General features: G+C 44.7%; 1 protein-coding gene across 1 annotated transcript in view; it reads right to left on the bottom strand.

Moving 5' to 3' along the window:
• LOC110091180 (uncharacterized) overlaps positions 1 to 24,093 on the bottom strand; it is a 35,785-nt gene that overhangs the window by 8,011 nt on the left and 3,681 nt on the right. Inside the window, 4 exon segments of the mRNA XM_078388298.1 lie at positions 14,197 to 14,388; positions 14,542 to 16,106; positions 19,245 to 19,371; positions 23,529 to 23,593. Coding sequence (XP_078244424.1) covers positions 14,197 to 14,388; positions 14,542 to 16,106; positions 19,245 to 19,371; positions 23,529 to 23,593 — 1,949 coding nt within the window.

Raw genomic sequence — 24,093 nt, 5'->3', positions numbered from 1 at the left:
TTGCCTGTTATTTTGATGACTTCACTGTTATTTTCCATGCGATCACTACAGCAACAAATTTGCCAGTATCACAGTGGGTATAGTGATTTGGGGCACCATTCTAGTATGGAAACACTACTGTTGTCGTTATTGCACTGGTAATGATGGAGATTTGCATCAACCAGACAAGAGAGCCTTACCAAGAGAGGATACCGTTTGCCAGTTCTCCTCCATGACCTCCTGGTGGAGGGCCCTCTGGTCAGGATCCAGCAGTGCCCACTCCTCCTGGGTGAAGTGCACGGCCACCTCCTCAAAGGTCACTGGACCCTAAAAATGGAAAAGAAAGAAGGCCTTCTTCATTAGATTAACAAAGATAACCTCCTCAATCCCAAGGAACAACTGAAGAGAAGTTGGTGGATCTCATATGGTAGGAATCCACCAATTAATGGCTACCAATCACTTTGGCCACGTGTTCCCTTCAGGAAGAGAGGCCTCCAAACCTCAGTTGCTGGGAAAGAACAGGGGGAGGGAAAGAGCTACTGGTGACCCACCGTCCCTCCTTGTCAGCTTCCTTGAGGCAACCAGGGACCCTCTGTCAGCAACAGGATGCTAGAATAATCCGGGCTTTGGGATGAGAGATGGGAAAGTAATTCCTGGTGTCTCCACCTTCACTTTTGGAAAACCTCAAACAACCCACTACTTGTGGGCTGCCTTCCTCCCAAGGAAGGGACTCAAGGCAGCTCACCATGGGAATAATTTAGAGTTTAAAACAGCATAAATTATACATTAAAAAGGAATTAACTATGATTTAAAATATATTAAAGAATTAAAACGATTTACAACCTTAAAAACAAACTTACTAGGTAAAAACCAGCATTCAAGACTCAGCTACTAAAAGCTAGTCTGAAGCTGTTGGTGGAGGGAGTAAAGGATGGGACAACTCTATCTCCTGAGTAAACTGGAGCTGCCACAGAGAAGGCCCTTTCTCGTGTCCCCATCAGGTGTACCTGTGATGGCCCAGAGGTGGGTCCCCTGTGAGGCTCTTAAGAGCCGAGGAGGCTCACATGGGGAGAGACAGTCCTTCAGGTTGCCGTCTAGAGTTTTATAGGGTAATAAACAGGACTTTGAATTGGGCATGGAAACGGATGGGTAGGTATTGCTATTTATCACACTGAGAAGGCCATACTATACCAGCCTTCTACGTAAGCACTGATCAAATGGAGCATTTCATTAAAAAGAAAATGTCAGACTGAATAAGAGCAAAAGTGGTTGAATGTACAGGGATTCATCAGTTAGGATTTTTTACGAATTCATTTACTAATACACACACTTTACTTTAGATTTATACCCTGCCCCTCTAGACAAAAACAAAGTCTACACACACACACACACACACACACACACACACACACCAGACACACAATACACCCTCACTCATTCTCTCGGCCCCATTAAGTGTCATACACTATTCTGTTTCAAAAATATAATATTAGTACATTAAATAAGCAGTTAAAGAAACCACAGAAACTCCAAGAGGCATAAATTGTAAGCATAAAATACAGTATATAATCGAAATACGCAAGGCATTTGCCCTACCAGATCGGCGTCTCCACAGCAAGGAAGAGTTGAAGGACTACTTGTCGTTGGCCTCGCTCCGGCCCCTGCGGGAGAGACGAAAGAAGTAGAGGAGCCAGTCCTAGAAGCTCCTCTCAAGAGAAGATCATAATCCTAAAAACATGGACTAAATACTAAAGTCTTTGTTTAGCACCTGAGGATTCCCACCGCAGTTAAAGGCACACATTCACATACTAAAAAATCTGCCATTTCAGGAAACTGTGAGTGAATGATATTCCAAGAGGGAAGAAGACTGAGACTTTTTATTTTTTATTGAGTAAAAGAATTTCTCCAAGAATGAAAAAACACCAAATGTTATGATTTCTCCTTTTTTTCCAGATACTAGAGTTTAACTGCTGTGCAAAAAAAATTTTTTTATTCTGGATCACCTTTTTATTTATTTATTACCACCAAACAAACCAAGTTCTGGCTTTGGTTTAACCCACACTGTAGAAAATGAATGGAAAATCTGGTGGGGGTGTTCTTTGTGTCTCTCCACCTGCCCTGAAGTAATTGCCTTCCTCTGTGTTTCTTTCCCCCTCTCCACCCCGTGATTCCTACCTTCTTCCTAACTATTAAGCTCAATTCTTCAAACATTAGCTGTAGAGAGTAGAGGAAAAGAGAGACTGGCATCTCAAAAGGTGTATAGGATAAATAACAGAAAAACGAGTACACTCATTGAAGCATGCAAGGCTATACAGTGGTGCCTCGCTAAATGATGTTAATTCGTTCCAGCGAAATCGCTATAGAGGGAAAATGTCGTAAAGCGAAATAAAAAATCCCATTGAAACGTATTAAAACCCAGTTGATGCATTCCAATGGGCTAAAAACTCACCATCCAGCAAAGACCCTCCACTGGGGCAGCCATTTGCAGTGGCTGTATAGCGAGGAATCCGTCCAGAAACACAGCGGGGAGCCATACTGAGCACCCCATTTTGAAAACCCAACAATCAGCTGTTTTGATTGTCGTAATGCGAAGAATCGGTTCCCGAAGCAGGGAACGGATCTTTGCAAAGCGAAAAAAACCCATTTAAAACATTGTTTTGCGATCGCAACTGCGATTGCAAAAACATCATCATGAAGCGGATTCATCGTTATACGGGGTAATCGTTAAGCGGGGCACGACTGTATACCGATGTGTTTCAGTATCTCTCTGATCCTAAATGTATTTTTCCTTGTGGAAAGCTATGTCTACCCTGGAAGAGCCAACTTCTTTTCTGATCCCTCAAGGTTACGAGGTCTGGAGATTTTTTGTGCGAGAGCTGAAGAAGGGGTTAAAGCACTGGGGTGCTGCAACCTGACAGGGGGACTACTGCCTGATTAGGAACCTCTTTTTTATTTGAAGGTGATGTGAAACATCATTTTATTTACATTAGCCATACGTCTTAGAAAGATAAATAAACGAAAGCATCCTTCAGTCTAGAGAGACTATGGTAATGTGCTCTGAACAGAGGTCCTGGAACAGCGTCTAGTGTGGCTGAGGAGGCCAATTCGAGAGTGACAATCCCTTCCACACAGAAGACAAATACACTCTGTCCCCTGTCCAGCTCCCTGGTTTTTCCTGATTTTGGGACTGCCTCCTTGCCTCAACATTCTGGACAAGGGTCTCTTCAAAATGGGAGAGGTTGTGATGCACCGCTTGCCTCCGGGCTGAATGCTCAGATGTCAAGGTTTCCCATCTGTTGAGGTGAATTCCTAAGGCCTTCGGATACCAGTTGCAGATTTCCTTGTATCACTTCTAAATTTTTGTTGGAGTACAATTGTAATTCAAATCAAGGAGGGTGTATTAGTGTCAGTGCCAGACACAAATGATCACTTTCTGTAATACGTAATCAATTTCAAATTGGGCAATATATTAAAATGCAGAATGCAAGATTGCTATGTAGATCACACTGCCACCCCTCTTACTGAAATGAATACATTCTCCAGAACCGTCTCGCTTCACAAAGCCATTTAATATTAGGAGATCCCTCTTTTTTCTGAACTCAGTAAAGCAATATCCTGCATAATTCCATATTTTATCTTTGGATTGTCGACAACTTACGCCCAATATATAATCATCTGAATCTAATAACCCAATGAAAGTGGTATATAAACTTTCCTCATTAGCACCTAAGTGTACATTGAAATCCTCTGCTATAATGAATATTGCCTTAGGATATATTCAGAACTAAGTTGATATGGATGGCTCCAAATTTATTAGAAATCAGGATGCCAAGGCCTCCCTTAGAGCGACCTCCTCTGGAGCTGGAATCGGCTTTTGATGGATAGCTTACAAAACCGTTTAGCTCCCATTCTTCCTTCTCGCAGGTCTCCTGGCGGAGTCCTGTGTCGTATTCCCTGATAAAGCTTTGAAAAGAGGGGTCCACCACCTTCCCTCAAGAGCCCGTAATGTTCCAGGAAAAAAATGTCATCGAGAGATCTTGTTGCTGGATTGTCATTCAGAAGCAGATGAATCTGAGGTGAATGTTTTCTTTCCCACAGCAGGGTTGAGGCGGGCGGTAACACTCTCTAAGAAAACTACTTGGTTTGTTCACATTGGGTAAACAAGCAGGAAGTTGGAAATCTGTTCCCCCGAGCCTCTATATTTCTACTCTGAGGTTCTGAACCAGCAGCTTCCTCGTTCTTAGATTTATTGTGTCTAAGCGTTCTCTGTCCCAGTGAAGTTTCTCGTGGTCATTTAATCCTCCCTTCCTTGCCCTTATTTCTATCAGGTGGCCCTTTAAAACCTCAAAACTGTTATTTAGGGCATTTTGTACTTCTTAAAGTAAAGAGACAGTCGAAGAGGTTACTCTCATCAGGATCCAAGGGTTCTGTGGGATCTTTTGCCCACTCCATTGGCGGCTGGGGATCAGTCTCTACCAATTCGATAGCACTGGGAGGTGGGGTTCCAGATGGAGATTTCCCCCAAACACTGCCAGTAGTGTCCAGATCAATTGAATGCGTGCTATGGTTTTCTTTCCCTTGAATGCTTTTAGCATCATCTGGGCTGCAAAGACACAGTGGCAGAGGGGGAGCACAGTTCTCAAAAACACTTACGTACAACAGACACACCTGTCTCATTCAGTGCATCTTTCGATTCAGACACCCTGGCCTTTGAGGTCTTCCTGGGTGTCTCCTTCCTATTGCCTTCTTGCAGACTCACATATTTGTCTCCCTGCTGTTGTTGAACTCCCCTTTCCTATGTTTTAGAACCTTTTCTCTTCATGCTGGGAGTTCAATCCAGGGATAGACGATTTATATGGTGTCTCTTTCCCTGATCAGATTAAAAAGCATTTCTTGATTAAAATGATGAATTCTTTGGACCTCTTACGGCAACGCCTACGTATTAATGTCAGAAACCATGATCTCAACATCAGTCAGAATCACAGCTGGAGTTTGACCAAAAGGCTCTATATAAAAATGACATAAAATCCACATGGAAAGGAGTTAGACCAAACTGTTGAGCTATAAACACTATATAAAAAGGGAATTAGATAAAAATAAGGAGTGACGGAGCAACAAAGAGAGATGCTACTACCACACCCTATCAGAACCGGAACCACTCTCCGAATCCGAAATTTACACTTGAGAGGTTTTCTGTTTCAGATGGGAAAAATGCATCTTTTCACACATGGTCTCCTGGACAGAAACAAAGGAAATGGCTGCTATATAATAGGTCCCGGAAAACTGAAAAACTAAAGGGGCTTCGTTTGAAATAAAGAAAGAACAAAAGAAGAATATCACTCCATCCCCAGCTAAAAAGTCAGGGAGAAAACATAGGCCCGTCTTTCCTTTCCCACATTAAAAAACACACAACTTTCTAGCACAAAACCTTACCTATAAAGCTGACACCTTCTTCGTTCCCTTGACTGATCTCTTGTTGCTGAGGATCCTGTTTGGTGTTGAATTGAGGTTCCTCTGCTCTGGGGAAATCAGACTGATTTTTTACAGAGAGATTTCCCATCTGAGGATCCGTGACATGCAATAAGAAGGTAGAAAAGAAAGAGGAAAAGATCTAAGCGGATGAGGCTGGGATTTGGAAGAGAAGGGACATCTTCCACAGATTTTCTAAGCAAAATATTGGCAATTGGTAAAATTTGTAGGATTGCTTCAAACATTTTCTTGATCCATTGGAATACAAAAAGACAATTCCCACCCGAACCCACCAAAAGGCATCATATTGTGTCATTGCACCTACAACAGGGCTGGATTGAGTGCAGTGCCAAGGGTAGAGGTAAACCTGAAATTTACTTCGAAAACTATGCAGATGAGGAGGATGCACCTTGTTTTAAAGTGGAAGAGGATCTCCCCAATATTGGGGACGGTTATTCAGTTTCAAAATACAATGAACACGGACCCCACATCTTCCTTTCAAGGACCAGAAAGAATAAATTCCACCAGAACAGCCTCAAACAGGGAGCAAGTGCAGGGGTCATGGGCTCCCCATTTCAGATTCAAAGTCCCTGGCATGGATTGCTCTCACCTCTAGCTCTTCCTGCTTTCTCTCTTCGGCCTGACTCAGACCCAGGAAACCTTCTGCCAGCGACACCGCCTGGGAAGTGGTCTCGGCTCCACATTCTCTCACCCAGCTCGACATCTCCAGGGGGAGGATGGCCAGGAACTGCTCCAAGATGACCAGGTCCAGGATCTGAGCCTTTGTGTGTTGCTCTGGCTTGAGCCACTGACAGCAAAGGTGGTGGAGTCGGGTACAAACCTCTCGAGGACCATCAGCCTCCTCGTAGGAGAATTTCCTGAATTTCTGGCACTGCGTATCTGAGCTGGGCATCTCCTCATCTAGGACCTTCTCCACTGTTCTTTCAGAGCACGTCCCAAGGCTTGTTACCTGGATAACATCTGGGTCTCTTCCTGCTCTGGGGAGGGGTGTGTGTTGGTCTTCCATTTTACTCTGTACTCGACAATACTTCCAATGCAGTCCTCGAACCACTGTCGTCCTGCTGAGCAAATAAATTCCTTAACACACAATATGACTGAAGCTCTGCAAAGCAAATAACCTCCCAAATGAGCATCTGCCAGACCAAAAAAAAAAAAACACCACGCTACAAAGGGAAATCAACCAAGCCTCATCTCCAGCAGGGAAGTCAGAAGGATTCTAAGGCCGAGATGGAAGAAAGGCATGTGGGGCTGCCCATTCACCTGAGAGGGACAGACCAATGTTCTTTAGACCGTCAGAGACTGAGAAGTGGGGCCATCTTCCCTTTTCCCCTGATCCCTGTCTAACCATTCAGATTCATTCTTTAACTTAAGCCGCCAAAACCTAAGACTTTCCCCTGACTTTCTCTTATACTTTGCTGTCTTAATATTAAGTGTGCACAGAGCTCCTTTTGATGTGGAAGAAATCATCAGTCCACCATTGCTTGGCTCTTAAAAGCTAGGCATCAATCAAAGCAGTGTATTTATTCATTCAATTCTTTTTGAAAAATAATCTCATTAAAATATTCCCTGCTTATTCAAGAAGAATGCTTTAGCAGGTGATGGTTAGCCTTCTATCCTTCTGAGGTCGGTAAAATGAGTACCCAGCTTACTGGGGGGGCAATGTGTAGCCTGCATAATTAAATTGTAAACCGCCCAGAGAGTGCTTGAAGCGCTATGGGGCGGTATATAAGCAGCACGCTTTGCTTTTGCTTTATGGTTCTATTGCATATTTCATTAGCTAGGGGTTTATTTATTTTATTTTTATTTATTAAATATATACCACACCCATCTAGACCGAAGTTTACTCTGGGCGGCATGTCCAGTTTCCTGACTAGAAGAGGACCAAACTCTGCATCACACAGAATCCTTTACCTGGAGAGCTCATAATTTCCCTCCTGTATTTATTTATTATTTTATTTATTTACTTATTTAAAATCATTTTATCCGGCCTATCTCCTTAAACAGGATCAAGGTAATTTACATCACTAAAAAGAATATTTAGAAGCAAAACCAGCAAGTATCCAGAGATCTTTTAAAAATAAAACATAGACTATATTAAACATTGTAATAAACAACAAAGGCAAAAAAAAAAAGACATTTCAAAGCCATAAGAATCCCTTCAAAGAAACCCTCTCAGACCCACCAGTCGGTCCCTCAAGGAAAGCCTGCCTGGAGAGGGTGGCCTTCATCCCCGTCTGGAAGGTCAGCCAAGAGGGAACCAGCCTCGGATCCCAGGCGAGGGGATCCCAGAGTTTCGGGATCTAATGAGTTGTTGGCTGAAGGTGTCCTCCATTAAATGGGGGGCCCACCAAGCGCCACCCTTTCGCCCTCCAAGGGAGCCAAACAGGGGAACCTTCTCCCCCCCCGCAAGTGGCTCGGAAGGTGCAGGATCAGCCCTTTTGTGGGCACGAGAGGTGGAAGGAGGGGGGGTGGATGTGGCCCTTCAGGCAGCAGAAAGGCTTGGGCCGCAAACAGGCCTTGCTTGGGGGCTCCCCTCCGGCTGCCTCTCCTGCCCGGTCTTGGGGGGGGCTTCCCTTCCCTCGGCTGGCCTCGGAGTTGGGGGGCCCTTCCCTCCTTCCCTCCCCCTCCCGCCCCTCCCCTCTCTCCGGCCTCCCCCAGTTCCCTCCCCCCTCCAACCTCGACTCACCCTCCCTCCTCCTTGCAAGGGGCTCCTCGGATCCCAGGCAGCCTTTCCAGCAGCCGCAGCCCCGCTTTCTGTCCGGAAGAACAGGACCGGAAGGGACGCTTTTTCAAATGGGACCGTTTCTATGGGGACTGGCTCCGCTCCCTCTTCCATGGTTCCCTTCTAGGAATAGCAACTCTGTGCGTTTAACCCTAAGTTTCCTGGCCTCCGAAAGAGGGCCAAGAAAGCATCCTTGGCACCAGGCGGAGGTTTGGCTTCTCCAGCCCCGGCATCCGTGGCTCCCTCCGGCGTTCGAGGGAAGGGATCCGGGACTCCTTTGCCCAGAAAACACTGAGATTTTTCCCCCACCCCACCCACAGCCTCTTTTTCTTCTTCCCAGCTCCATTCCAGCACCAGGAACTCCCACCTGGCCTCTCGGTTTGCCTCTTTGTCCATTTCCATTGAAAACCAGTCTGGTTGGAGCTTTCCAAGAGAAACGGGTAAATTCCAAATCCCTTTAATAATAAAAAGAAACAAACCCAGATCTTCATGATTGCAACGGATTCCCAGCACTTTCTGCTGGGAGGTCTGGCATGGGCAGTCCATCCTTGCTGCCCATCACCCTTTTAAGCTTGCGACTCTTCTGCTCCAATTACATGTATTTTTCTGATCTGATCCTTGAAAATAAGATCTGAGGTATGTGTTCCTCGCCTCAAAATTTGGCAGGCTGTTTTCACTTTTAAAAAAGGGTTATTTTCCTGTGGGATGCCATAACCAAGCTTGCTAAGTCACATGGGTGTTGTAGTGTAGAGAAAACTCTCCTAGAATCCTGTGGCTGCTTTTGAGGGGAGGAGTTGCCACCATTCTTCCTCTTTCTCATTATCATAGAGAGCTTGCATTAGAGGCCTTCCCTTACGCCAATCAGAGGGCTTGATTAATTAATTGCCTTTCCCCAGACCAATCCTAATAACGTGATGTAACCATTGTCCTATCTGCACCCAGTCTACTATCTGTAATGCTGTCACTACCTGTGACCTTGTAATGTTAATAAAAGGACAGTCTCCTGAGGGCAGGGAGCCAGAAGAAGCCAGAAGACTTCTCATTCTGCTTCCTTGATGAGTCGCCCACCAGGAGTCCTGCTGGCAGACATCCATCTGTGTGTGTGGCTGACTTCCTTAATCTATTGCTAAGAGACTCTTTGCTATCCTATTATCTGGTGATCACCCCAAAGCCCATCAGCCTGCTCATTGCCTGAACCCAACATTTTCCCTGTGTTCCTAGTTTTCTAAGGAAACGATAGATTTCCTTCTGTCATTGGCACAGTGCCCACTTCAGCCGTGGCAGGAGCAGTGGCCTGGGGCAATCCCTTTTGGTGGGTTCTGGCAGGGATTTTCCACCCCCTGATCTTGTCCCTGTCTTCTCCAAGAGGCTGAGAAAACCCTACATGTTCTACCAACAGCCCACATCCTTGATTGAAGAAATCTGAGGGTGATATCCTGTATCTCCCAAGTCCCAACCTCACCCACTGAGATCTTTGCCTCCATCTTTTCTCTTCTATTTTCCTGTTGTATGTCATGGATCCTCAGACGCTGCTAAGGCTGATTTTCCCATGGCTGAGAAACCTTCGTTTCACACCAAAAGAAGTCTCCAGTGATGAGAAAACAATTGGGGAATTGAGGAAGGTGCCATTTTGACGGGTAATACTATGAGGATACGTATTTTTTTCCTCTGTGAAAGGAAAGGTCTATATATATACATTCCTCCTCTGGATTTATGGGGCTAGGAGTGGAGAGATCCTGTTCTTTAGTTCTTTCTATACATCAAACCAGTGTTGTGATTTTTAGTTTGAGAAGAATTTTTGTAATAGCAACCAGTTCCTCAGTTTCTTCTGTCCATGAGGCCATGAGTGAAGAGGTGACCTTTATTCTGTCTGACATAAACGGCCTTAACTGTACAAGTGCAGGATAGGAGAGATTCTGAGGCATATCCATACTTAACTTTACATCATACACCTCTTGACCCCCCTCTTTTTTTTGTTTTTGTTTTTTGCTTTGTGTGTTATATGATTTAATGTAGTGCTTTCCTTTTTTAGAAATGTCCATTTTCGTTGTTTTATATTATTTTTATGGTTGTTAGCCGCCTAGAGTGGTCCTTTCGGACCAGATAGGCGGGGTATAAATCAAATAAATAAATAAATAAATAAATAAATACTTGTTATCTTTATATCTCACATTTCTTGTGAGATGCTCAGAGCTTTTTTTCCAAATCACTTATCTTTTCAACAGCAACCATGAGGGAGGCCAGGCTGAGAGGGAGGGAACGGTTTCAAGGTTCTTGAGAGATCAGAATGGGATCGACCAAGGCCTTGCCCCACGTCTTAACCTGGTGGCTTCAAAATATTTTGGCATCACAACCTCCTTTTCATTCCTAAGAAACATTTAAACTTCGTTTAATGCTTTCCTATGAGGCCCAAACTCACAGTTCAGCGAAGATCCTCCATAGCTCACCGAGGGCGCGAAAATGATTGCGGCGGCCATTTTGGGCACCGGGTGGCCATTTTGGAACTGCCGATCAGCTGTTTTAGAAACATCGCAATGCGAAGATCAGTAAGCGAAACGCTTACTGATAATCGCAATGTGATGTTTTGCCCATTAAAATATCGCAATGTGATCGCATTAGCGATCTAAAAAATAGATTGCTATGCGGATTCGTCGTTAAACGGTGCGCTCGTTATGCGAGGCCCCACTGTAAATGCAAATAACTTTTTGTCCTATATTGAGGAGGTCAAATATATTACTGAAAAACGTACTGTAAGTAGAAAAAGATGACCAATCCCAGTCAAACAGACTGAATTGGCTCAAAAAATTTCACAGGCTTAGCTTCCAAGTAAAACCTTTAATAAAACAATAAAAGATCAAGCCTTCAACAAGGACAACACGTCCTGTCATCAAACATCTGACCGCTTGTGACCCTGAAAATCATAAGAACATAAGAAGAGCCCTGCCGGATCAAGCTAAGGGCCCATTTCTTCCAGCTTCCTGTAGCTCACAGGGGCCTCACCAGATGCCTCTGGGAGTCCACGAGAGAACGAGATCCCTGTCTCCGGTTTCACTTTCCCCTGCATCTGCCATTTAGAGGTACCTTCCTTTTAAGGTAGGTGTCACGTTCCTAGGGGTTTCAGCAGGCAAAAGTCCAATAAGCCAGTCCAGTATCAGAAGTCCAGAAGATACAAAGTAGTTTCCAAATTGTCAAAGCCAAAACACAAAACATAGTCAGAAGTCAGAGGTCAAAGATGAGCAGGAGCGTGGATGAGAGCCAGAGTGTGTTGCTTCCACAAGCTTCCAAGCCTCTGGGTGCAGATTTTATAGCAGCAGCAGCAGTCATCTTTCATCCTGCTAAATCTCAGGGCTGGTTGAATTGATGTTCCTATGGGAAACATTCATGTGAGCCTCAGGCCTTCGTGTCATGAGTCTCCACCGAAGCTTATCCCTCACTCTGGCTACTGGAGGAGGAGACTCTGGTGGTGATTCAGCTCTCTGCAATTCTGATTGCCCAGCATTTTCCTCAGTTGTAATTAACCCCTCAGATTCCAGATCTTTGGCTGAATTCATGACACCTGGAGGTTATAGATCCCCATCATGGCTTGAAACCTGCAATGGACTTTTCTTCCAGGAATCCATCCAATCCCTTATTAGAGACATCTTGGACAGATGCTATCACCACATCATGTGGCAAGGAGGTCCATAGACTAACAACACGCTGGGTAAAGAAATATTATATTTTGTCTTTTCTCACTCTCCCAAGTCTCAATTGGAGCGGATGTCCCTTGGTTTTGGTATTGCCTAAGAGGGAAAATAGCTTCCCTCTATCCACTTTATCCATTGCCTGCATAACTTTATACTGTATGTCTCAGTCATGTCCCCCTCAGGTGGCTTTTCTCTCAACTAAAGAGCCCCAAATGCTGGTTTATAGTTCAGGTGCTTTATTTGGACATCAGCTGTTTCGACAGGACAGAGTGCTTCTTCCAAATTGAGAGGGTTTGGCTGTAATTGGGTCTTAGCGTGCCCGCCCCCCCCCCCCACTTTTGGGCCGTTTCTTGCCACGTGGTTCTACAGAACACAGCAGTCAGCCTGCTAATGTTCTCAGTCCCCTGCCTGGCTGGAGCACATGGCATCCCTTTGTTAGGGGCTTCCCCTCGTTTGGTTGGCTGGGTGGGAACAGGGCTAGAGAGGGTCTCCCTGGGTCCTTCCTTGCAGCCAGCTAGCAGGTCTATCTAGTCTGGCCTCCTCTCTACTAACAGAGCTGTCTGATAGCTCAGGGTCTTAGGTCAAAGACTACAGAGCCAGAGGATGGAGTTCGATTCCCATGGGACAAGGTTGATCTGCCACTTTGCTTTGGTCCTTCCTATATTATTAACGAGGCTTAACCAAAATCTTCCTTTAAACACAATCTAGTTTTCTGTACCTCTTTTACCGTTCTTATTGCAGTATTTAATGCATGAATTATTAAACTACCTTTCGGGATATCTTTCGGTTTAGTTAAAATGGTCATTAGGACATAGAACCTGTTGTTAATTTATTTAAATCCCACTACTGAATAAAGTTGTATGGTATCTCTATAGGCAGAATGGTCCCACGTGAGGAGGTCTGTTACTTTATATAACACATTGTGAATTATATTCAGCATTAGGGGAGTGAAGTAGACACCCCAAGGCGCAATACATCAGTGTAAAGTATCAAAAATTCAAGTTTAAGATATAATTAGAGTGGGTTGCTTTGAATAGTATGACAAATCTTTCACTCAGTGAGCAACTGAAACAAATCCGACTTTTCACCAACAGTGCCTCATGTGCCCCTTAATGTCACCAGTCAGCAATCCAGCCAGGAATTCCTCTGTATTATGTTATTTACGGTACCTGGACGAGTCTTCTCCCTTTGTCCATGGAGCTCTCCTCTCTCTCTCTCTCTGCTTCCCCCAGCGTCTGGCTAGTCACGTGATCCGGCTGTCCAGTAAGCAGCTCTGGTCCTACAGGGCTGCTACGGATGCCCTGTAGTATCAGTGCTACTAATGAGTACAGTACTGGGAGGGGGGCTGTTAACTCACCACGATTTTGCTTCGTCCCAGCAAACTTGAGGCAGCATCCTTCCAGATCAGCATTGTAAAAAAGGTGTAATTCTCAGACTGACCTCTAGAGGGAAGCAAACACAATGTATTTTCTTCAGAAGACGCACAGACTTTCCACCTCACTGTTTTGAAGGGAAAAGTGCCTCTTATGGAGCAAAAAATATGGTATCCTGTCTAGCCTCTTTTCCGTAGCCAGAGAATAATACGGAATAGCAGATATAGGGCAGAATCTGGATTACTGTAACAGACTTAATGTGGGGCTGATAATGGAAAGTGTCAGGAAGCTTCAGTGGATCCAAAACACAGCAGCCGGGTTGCTGAATGCGCCTATGCTAGTTTTAACCTACAAGCTATCTCCCATTATGAGCTGGCCTGGGATATACGATCACGAAGTGAGGTTTTTCCCGCCGCCTCCCCCCACAACTGTATCAAATGGGGACAGAGGAGCAGGCCTTCTCTGTGGCTGCTCCCAGACTTTGGAACTAGCTCCCACAGGAGGCTGAGATGGCCCCATCTTTGATATCCTTCTGCCAGTAGGAAAAGACCTTCCTCTTCCGGCAAGCCTTCCCTCAGGAATCTAGCTACCTGTATGTGATTTTTAGACGGATTGTTATTTTACTTTCCATTTTCCGGGTTTCCAATTTTCAAAATGACTTTTCCCCTCCCTTTTAAATATTTGTTCACATATAGTTCTTAGCTTTAAAATGTCCTTTTATTGAGATGCCTCTTTATATATATTTTAGCTCTGTCTAATTATGTTAACCACTTTGTACACTCATTGTTCCAAACTCTGATACTGTCTTCGACTGTTGCAAGTTGCCTTTGGTCCTTTTCAAGGAGAAAGGTGCTGTAGAAATACTGTAAATTTATTAATAAACAAATAAACTGAGCCAGGTGTTCCTCTACATGTGGATTCTTTTATGCTTTACAAGAAAAGGAACTTGGCCAAAACACATATCAAACTCCTAGCATTTGTATGGTTTCTCTCCAGTGTGGAGACACTGATTACTCACAAGCTCTGAACTGTCATCAAAACGTTTCCCATACGCCTGACATTTATATGGTTTCTCTCCTGTGCGGACCCCATTATGCCTCATAAGAGTTGAGCTATGTGCAAACCAATAACAACACTCCTAGCAATTCTGTGATTTCTCTCCAGTGTGTAGACTCTTATATGTCACGTTGTGAATTCTGACCAAAACATTTCTCACACGCCTGGCATCTGTATAGCTTCTCTCCTGTGTGGATGGCCTTATGTCTCAGAAAGTGTGAATTCCAAGCGAAACATCACATTCCTGGCATTCGTAGTGTTTCTCTCCTTTGTGGATCCTAATATGACGCACAAGGTGTGAACTGCGAGCGAAACATTTTCCACACTCCTGGCATTTGTAGGGTTTCTCTCCTGTGTGAACGCGCATATGTCTCAGAAGGTGTGAATTCCGAGTAAAACATTTCCCACACTCCTGGCATTTGTAGGGTTTCTCTCCTGTGTGAACTCGCATATGAATCACAAGCTGTGAATTCCAAGTAAAGCATTTGCCACATTCCTGGCATTTGTAGGGTTTCTCTCCTGTGTGAACACGCATGTGACTCACAAGCTGTGAATTCCGAGTGAAACATTTCCCACACTCCTGGCATTTGTAGGGCTTCTCTCCTTTGTGGATCCTAATATGACTCACAAGCTGTGAATTACAAGCAAAACATTTCTCACACTCCTGGCATTTGTATGGTTTCTCTCCAGTATGGATACTCTTATGATTCACAAAGTCTGAATTCCAAGCAAAACATTTCCCGCACTCCTCGCATTTGTAGGGTTTCTCTCCTGTGTGAACCCGCATATGTCTCACAAGCTGTGAATTCCGAGCAAAACATTTCCCACAATTCCTGCATTTGTAGGGTTTCTCTCCTTTGTGGATTCTAATATGACTCATAAGTGGTGAATTCGAAGTGAAACATTGCCCACACTCCTGACATTTGTAAGGTTTCTCTCCTGTGTGCAGCCGCATATGACTCACTAGCTGTGAATTCCGTGCAAAACATTTCCCACACTCCTGGCATTTGAAAGGTTTCTCTCCTTTGTGGATCCTAATATGAGTCATAAGTGATGAATTCGAAGTGAAACATTTCCCACACTCCTGGCATTTGTAGGGTTTCTCTCCTGTGTGAACTCGCATATGTCTTAGAAGGTGTGAATTCCGAGCAAAACATTTCCCACACTCCAGGCATTTGTAGGTTTTCTCTCCAGTATGGATACTCATATGATTCACAAGTTGTGAATTCCAAAGAAAACATTTCCCACAGTCCTGGCATTTGTATGGTTTCTGTCTTGTGTGAATTCGCATATGTCTCACAAGTTGTGAATTCCGAGCAAAACATTTTCCACAGTCCTCACACTTGTATAGTTTCTCTCCAGTATGGAACTTCATATGACTCAGAAGCTGTGAATTCTGCGCAAACGATTTCCCACATTCCTGGCATTTGTTCAGTGTCTCTCCTGTGTGAATTCTCTTATGGTTCTTAAAGTTTGAATCATGAACAATATATTGCCTACACACTTGCCATTTGTACAGTTTTTCTCTTGGGTAAACTCTTCGATGGCTCAGAAAGCGTTCCTTGCAGTTTAAACATTTCCCAGACATTTTGCTCAAAAAGATATTCTTTTCAGTGCAGACCCTTCTGTGAACCATCTGTGCTACCATTGGAGGAAAATATTTCCCACACATGATGCATTTGTACGGCTTCTCTTGGGTACAGGTTTCTTTTCTGTGAGTTCTCCTGTGTCCTGCAACCTCTAATTTGTATGTACACATCTTTTCATATCTGGGGCATACATTTTTCTCCTTACATTTATCTGCAGGAAAGGACGACAAATGCAAAAAAGGCTCAACTGGAGAGATGAACAGATCTAGAGACCGAAAAAAAGTTTTTTCAACACGTGGATTTTGAGGCAAGAAATCTTTAAAGGAAAGACGAAATTGTCCGTCTTTCAAGTACAGTGGTGCCTCGCTAGACAGTTACCCTGCATGACAGTTTTTTTGCTAGACACTGGCTTTTTTAACTACAGACCAATCAGTCTGCTTTCTGTGCTGGGCAAATTGTATTCTAATCACTTAAATCAAAGACTCCTCGCCTGGATGGAGGAGGAAAATATCTTGGGGAAGGAACAGGCAGGATTTAGAAAGGGTAGATCATCAATTGATCACTGTATGGTTTTGAGTCATCTTGAGGAAATGGGCTCTATACTGCATTCATAAACCTAAAATCAGCCTTTGATTCTTTCCCAAGAGACATTTTATGGTCAAAATTATACAAAACCTCTATAGAGAAGAGACTTTTGTATCTTATTAAATGTCTTTATCAGGGCACCACACTCCGTGTTATATGTGGAACAGAAGGAAACCTGACAAAACCTATTCAGGTTAATAAAGGGGTTCGACAGGGCTGTATATTAGCTCCCACACTATTCAACCTGTATTTAAATGATCTGCTTGGGTGGTGTCTTGGAACAGACTTCCATCCTCCCAGATTAGCAGAGACCGAAAGCCTCCTACTGCTCTACGCAGATGATGCAGTTCTTCTGTCCCTATCGAGAATTGGACTTAAACAGCTGATCCACACATTTATGATTTACTGTGAGAACAATCAATTGGTCATAAATTTTGTTAAAACAAAAATCATGGTTTTCACTCATTCTGTAATACCTAGAAGATGGACAATTAACGGTTCATGTATTGAGCAAGTAAAACAGATAAAGTACCTAGGTATTGCATTCCGTTATAAACTTTCCTGGGCTGCCCATAGACGGACCATAATCCAAGCAACCCAGAACATGCAGAAAACCATCATGCGTTTTTTCTTTACTAAAGGGGGACAATTTATACCAGCTGCCATCCAAGTTTTTAAGCTCAAGATTCTGCCCCAGCTGCTATATGGCATACCAACTTGGATCCTAGGATTTCACACATGTATAGAGAGTGTGCTCTCAAATTTTCTAAGATCCTTTCTGCAGCTGCCTTACGATTAGAGACTGGACTAACATCACTAGAATGCAGTGCGTGGCTCTCTGCTTTCAGATTTTGGAACAAGGTGATACATGCTGATCCATCTATGGGATACCTCGACCTACTACAGAAAGATGTCTATAACAGCTCTTGGCTTAAAGCTTTTCCAGCCAAACTGCATCTATTAGGGCTCTCTTTGGACTTTCTCTATGCCCAGGAACCCAAGGCAGCCAACTCTATCTTAGAAAAGCAGATCAGGGACATTGATTTCCAGTATTCCACTGCAATGGCTCGTAAAACGTGCTCTATCTTGCACCTTGGCCTGAACTATAATTTCTCCGAAAGTGCTAGGTATTTAGAGAAATTGACTATCCCAAAATACAGGCAAGTTTTTTTCAAGAGCCCGATTTAACTGTCTCCAATCCGCAATTTTTGATGCGTGGTACTCTGGCACCCCTTACGAAAAAAGATTGTGCCCCTGTAAGGATAGAGAAATAGAAACTTTGAAGCATGTCCTTTTGGAATGTGATTTTTATAGAAATGAGCATATCAAATTCCTCAAGCCCATAATGAATATCTTCCCAGGTAGGACTCTGATTTGGTACACAAAATATTTATTAAGCGACACTAACAAGTTAACCACCAAATCAGTGGCCAAATTCCTTCTCTCTGCTCAAAGAATACGTAAAACGATCTTGACCTCTACCTAACCCTGTCATAAAAATTAAAAACAAAAATTAAAAAAACCAATATATGGGTAATCTATTTTATCAATTCTATTGTTTTAGCTGTTTTGAAATGTTTTAATTGCTTCTATCTATTTTAAACATGAATAATTGTTTTAATTGCTCCTATCTATTTTAAATATGAAAGTATTTTAATGGGTCAGAGTTTTCAGAATTAAGATTGATTGATTGCATATAATATTAATACAAAAGCAATGTTTGGGTAATCTATCTTATGATTTTATTCTGTTTTAACTGCCTTGAAATTTTTTAACTGCTCCCTCTTACTATAAATATTATATGTATGTATTTTATTGAGTCGGTGACCGCAAAATTAAGAGTGTCTGATTGTATACAATATTAATATTTTATATATATATATATATATTACCTTTTTATACTGTTTTAACTATCCTGTAATGTTTTAATTGCTTCCTCATGCATATAAATATTATATGTATGTATTTTAATGGGTCAGAGACTGCAAATAAAGACTGTTGTTGTTGTTGTTGTAGTTTTTTCGCTAGACATTGGCTTTTTTAAATTGCTATACCAATTCACAAAACAGATTTCTATGGGGGAATTTCGCTGGTCAATGTTTGGTCCCTGCTTCGCAAACTGATTTTCACTAGACGACGATTTTGACAGCTCCCTCCGTGCTGGCAAACAGGTGTTTTTGGGACCTAAGCTTCACAAGACAGCGATTTAAACAGCTGATCGGTGGTTTGCAAACGGCTTTCCTATGACTGATCTTCGCTAGACAATGACGATTCTTCCCCATTGGAACACATTGAACAGGTTTCAATGCATTCCAATGGGGAAATGCTTTTCGCTAGACAATGATTTCGCTAAACAGTGACTTCAGTGGAACAGATTATCATCATCAAGTGAGGCACCACTGTATAATTGTTGTTGTTGTTTTGTCGTTTAGTCGTGTCCGACTCTTTGTGACCCCACGGACCAGAGAACGCCAGGCCTTCCTGTCTTCCTCTGCCTCCCGGAGTACTATAATACATTAGTACTATATGAGGACTTTAAAATCTTAATACAGGTTTTGTTTTAGCTTAATATGCTTTACTGTTATTTGCCTGTTATTTTGATGACTTCACTGTTATTTTCCATGCGATCACTACAGCAACAAATTTGCCAGTATCACAGTGGGTATAGTGATTTGGGGCACCATTCTAGTATGGAAACACTACGGTTGTCGTTATTGCACTGGTAATGATGGAGATTTGCGTCAACCAGACAAGAGAGCCTTACCAAGAAAGGATACCGTTTGCCAGTTCTCCTCCATGACCTCCTGGTGGAGGGCCCTCTGGTCAGGATCCAGCAGTGCCCACTCCTCCTGGGTGAAGTGCACGGCCACCTCTTCATAGGTCACTGGACCCTAAAAATGGAAAAGAAAGGAGGCCTTCTTCATTAGATTAACAAAGATAACCTCCTCAATCCCAAGGAACAACTGAAGAGAAGTTGGTGGATCTCATATGGTAGGAATCCACCAATTAATGGCTACCAATCACTTTGGCCACGTGTTCCCTTCAGGAAGAGAGGCCTCCAAACCTCAGTTGCTGGAAAAGAACAGGGGGAGGGAAAGAGCTACTGGTGACCCACCGTCCCTCCTTGTCAGCTTCCTTGAGGCAACCAGGGACCCTCTGTCAGCAACAGGATGCTAGAATAATCCGGGCTTTGGGATGAGAGATGGGAAAGTAATTCCTGGTGTCTCCACCTTCACTTTTGGAAAACCTCAAACAACCCACTACTTGTGGGCTGCCTTCCTCCCAAGGAAGGGACTCAAGGCAGCTCATCATGGGAATAATTTAGAGTTTAAAACAGCATAAATTATACATTAAAAAGGAATTAACTATGATTTAAAATATATTAAAGAATTAAAAACATTTACATCTTTAAAAACAAACTTACTAGGTAAAAACCAGCATTCAAGACTCAGCTAGTAAAAGCCAGTCTGAAGCTGTTGGTGGAGGGAGAAAAGGAAGGGACAATCTCCTGAGTAAACTGAAGCTGCCACAGAGAAGGCCCTTTCTCGTGTCCCCATCAGGTATATTATTTATTTATTTATTTATTTATTTTATTTCTATCCCGCCTATCTGGTCATACTAGACCACTCTAGGCGGCTTACAATTAGAGCAACGATAAAATTATTAAAAACATTACAAATAGACAAAAATGGAAATCAAAGAATATAAAAGAAAAATCGTCAGGGATTATCTGTTGGGAAAGCCTGCCTATACATCAGTGTTTTCAATTGTTTCTTAAAAATGCCCAGCGAGGGAGCCGCGCGAATCTCAGGAGGTAAGTTGTTCCAGAGGCGAGGAGCCACCACCGAGAAGGCCCGATTTCTGGTCTTCTCCTTCCGGGCCTCTCTCGGCGTCAGGCTCCTCAGCCTCACCTCCTGGCTTGCACGGGTGACACGGGTAGATCTAGGTGGGAGAAGGCGTTCCACCAAATATTGAGGTCCTAAACCGTTTAGGGCTTTGTAAGTAAGCATCAACACTTTGAAGTCGATGCGGAATTGGATGGGCAGCCAATGCAATGCGGCCAGAGTGGGCGAGATATGTTGGTATCTTCTCACTCCACTGAGTAATCTGGCCGCAGCATTCTGCACCACCTGTAGTTTCCGCAGCAGCCTCAAAGGTAGCCCCACGTAGAGTGCATTGCAGTGGTCTAATCTTGAGATTACAAGCGCATGTACCAAAGTGTTGAGAGCCCCCACATCAAGGTAGGGTCGCAGCTGGGCTATCCGCCGAAGATGGAAAAATGCGGTGCGGACCACGGACGCCACCTGGGTTTCCATAGTAAGCGCCGGGTCCAGATGAATCCCCAAGCTGCGAACTCCATCCCTGGCAGGCAGGGTCACTCCCCCAAAAATGAGGGAGTTTCCCAAATCCCCAACTGTGGGAGCGCCCACCCTCAGTACCTCCGTCTTGTCCGGGTTTAGCCTCAGCCCATTCTCCTGCATCCATTCCCGAACGGTCTCCAGGCAGCGCTGAAGGGACAGAACGGCATCTCCTGTAGTTGGAGAAAAGGAGATGTAGAGCTGCGTGTCATCCGCATATTGATGGCACAGGGCTCCACACCCCCTGATGACCCTCCCCAGCGGCCTCATATAGATGTTAAACAGCATTGGGGAGATGATCGACCCCTGTGGAACCCCACAATTGAGGCTCCACGGGGCCGAGACATTCTCCCCAAGCTGTACTCTCTGGGGACGGTCCTCCAAGAAGGAACGGAGCCAGGCAAATGCCCGGCCACCTATTCCCAACTCGGTGAGCCTCCCCAGGAGGATACCGTGGTCGATGGTATCGAAGGCCGCTGAGATATCGAGGAGGACCAGCAGAGACATTTTGCCTCTGTCGGCCTCCCTCAACAGGTCATCACACAGGGCGACCAATGCCGTCTCTGTTCCATGGCGCGGCCTGAAGCCCGATTGGAATGGATCCAGGGCATCTGTGTCATCCAGGAACGCCTGAAGCTGATCGGCCACCACCCTCTCGACTACCTTGCTTAAGAAAGAAACATTGGCGACGGGCCTATAATTGCCAATTTCGTCCGCCGCCAAACTAGGTTTCTTTCTTATGGGCCTAATGAGTGTATTCTTGAGGGCAGAGGGAAATCTGCCCTCAAGGAAAGACCCATTAATTATTACAGTAGCCCATTCCGTTGTTGAAGGCCTGGCTGCCTTGATTAGCCAGGCCGGGCAAGGGTCCAAAGAGGAGGTGGAAGCACGGCAGCGATCAAGCGTTCTGGCCACAGTGTCGGGCGAAACAGGCTGAAAGGAGTCAAAAATCACCGGACAAGATGGAGCGCTGGACATCTCAGCTCGACTCACTGTATTCAAAAAAGGGGAGAGGTCCCGGCGGATGGCCTCCACTTTAGATTTAAAAAATGCTGCAAATTGGTCCGGTGTAAAACTAGGGGGAGGCCTATCACCCGGGTCAATTCCGGATAGGTCACGTACTATACGGAATAATTCCGCCTGCTGATTAGACGCCTCGCTTATCCGGTTAGCGAGGTATGTTCGACTGGCAGCCTTTACCTTGGCCTGGTAAAGGTTAGTAGCGACCTTAACAGCTATGCGATTAAAAACCGTCGGGTCCTTTCTCCATTTGCGCTCTAGCCGTCTCCTGACCCGCTTCGACATCCGGAGATCCTGGTTAAACCAGGGCGCCGGGCGATCTCTGCGGCTGAGAGGGCGTTTAGGCGCGATCGTGTCTATGGCACTAGCCGCGGCTGTGAACCAGGCGTCAACCAGAGCCTCGACAGGAGCGCCAGCCAGGTCAGCCGTAACCCCTCTCATGGCATCCTGGAATCCAATCGGATCCAGTAGCCTTCGAGGGCGGACCATAACAATAGGTCCCTGCTCCCTGCGAGGGGGGAGAGCCATCTTGATGGTACACTTTATTAGGTGGTGATCCGACCATGACAAGGGGACCGACTCGAGGTCAGTCACCATCGGACCACTCTCGCTCCCATTGGTGGAAAAGACCAGGTCTAATGTGTGGCCGCCCACGTGTGTAGGGCCGTTGACATGCTGGGACATGTTCAAGAAGGCCATGGTCTCCAAGAACTCAAGAGCTGGTCCGGACGTTTCTGCCCCCGCATGCACGTTGAAGTCCCCCAGGACTAGTAGCCTCGGGGAACCCAGCAGTGCCGCGGAGACAAAGTCCACCAGCTCCGGTAGGGAAATGGCTGGGTCGCGGGGAGCACGGTAACCCAGCAAGATCCCAATACCGTCCCTGGCCCCAATCCACACGTGGAGAGCCTCAAGACCCGGCTTTACCACCGAGGAGCGCCTAACCACCTCCAAGGTGGACTTATAGAGGATGGCTACTCCCCCTCCCCGTCCCTCCAGTCTACCCTGGTGTTGGACAGCATAACCAGGCGGACAAATAAGAGCTACTCCCCCTCTCCGCCAATCCATGTTTCCGTTATGCAGGCCAGGTCTGCATCTTCCTCCAAGATAAGATCATAAATCAGTTGGGTTTTATTAGATACAGACCTGGCGTTCAACAACACCAGGCGTAGAGTAGAGGGCCGGCTGTGATGGCCCAGAGGTGGGTCCCCTGTGAAGCTCTTAAGAGCCGAGAAGGCTCACATGGGGAGAGACAGTCCTTCAGGTTGCCATCTAGAGTTTTATAGGGTAATAAACAGGACTTTGTATTGGACATGGAAACGGATGGTTAGGTATTGCTCTTTATCACACTGGGAAGACCATACTATACCAGCCTTCTACGTAAGCACTGATCAAATGGAGCATTTCATTAAAAAGAAAGTGTCAGACTGAATAAGGGCAAAAGTGGTTGAATGTACAGGGATTTGTTAGGAATTTTTACAAATTCATTTACTAATTCACACACACACACCCCAGATACACAATACACTCTCACCCTTTCTCTCTGCCCCATTAAGTGTTGTACGCTATTCTGTTTCAAAAATATAATAGTAGTACATTAAATAAGCAGTTAAGCACAAATTGTAAACATAAAATACAGTACATAATCGAAATATGCAAGGCCTTTGCCCTACCAGATCGGCTTCTCCATGGCAATGAAGAGATGAAGGACTACATGCCGTTGGCCTCGCGCCGGCCCCTGCGGGAGAGACGAAACAAGCAGGAAGTTGGAAAATTGCTCCCCCGAGCCTCTATATTAGAGAAGGGGGAGCACAGTTCTCAAAAACGCTTACAACAGATATGCCCATCTCAGACAGTGCATCTTTAGATTCAGAAACCCATGGCTTTGAGGTCTTCCTGGGTGTCTCGTTCCTATTGCCTTCTTGCAGACTGACATATTTGTCTCCCAGCTGTTGCTGAACTCTTTGTTATGTTTTAGAAAAAATTTTGTTCATGCTGGGAGGGAGTTCAATCCAGGGATAGACTGTTCAGATGGTGTCTCTTTCCCTGATCAGATTAGTAAAAAAAGTGTTCCTTGATTAAAAGGCTGAAATATTTGGACGTCTTATGGCAACGCCTATGTATTAACGTCAGAAACCATGATCTCAAAATCACTCAGAATCACAGCCAGAGTTTGACCAAAAGGCTCTACAGTGGTGCCCCGCTTGACGATTACCCCGTTCCATGACGAAATCGCTT

This window comes from Pogona vitticeps, chromosome 2 (assembly GCF_051106095.1).
Source record: "Pogona vitticeps strain Pit_001003342236 chromosome 2, PviZW2.1, whole genome shotgun sequence".
In the NCBI taxonomy this organism is placed as follows: domain Eukaryota; kingdom Metazoa; phylum Chordata; class Lepidosauria; order Squamata; family Agamidae; genus Pogona; species Pogona vitticeps.
Note: the sequence above shows the minus strand (reverse complement) of the source record. Positions and strands in the feature narration are given on the sequence as shown.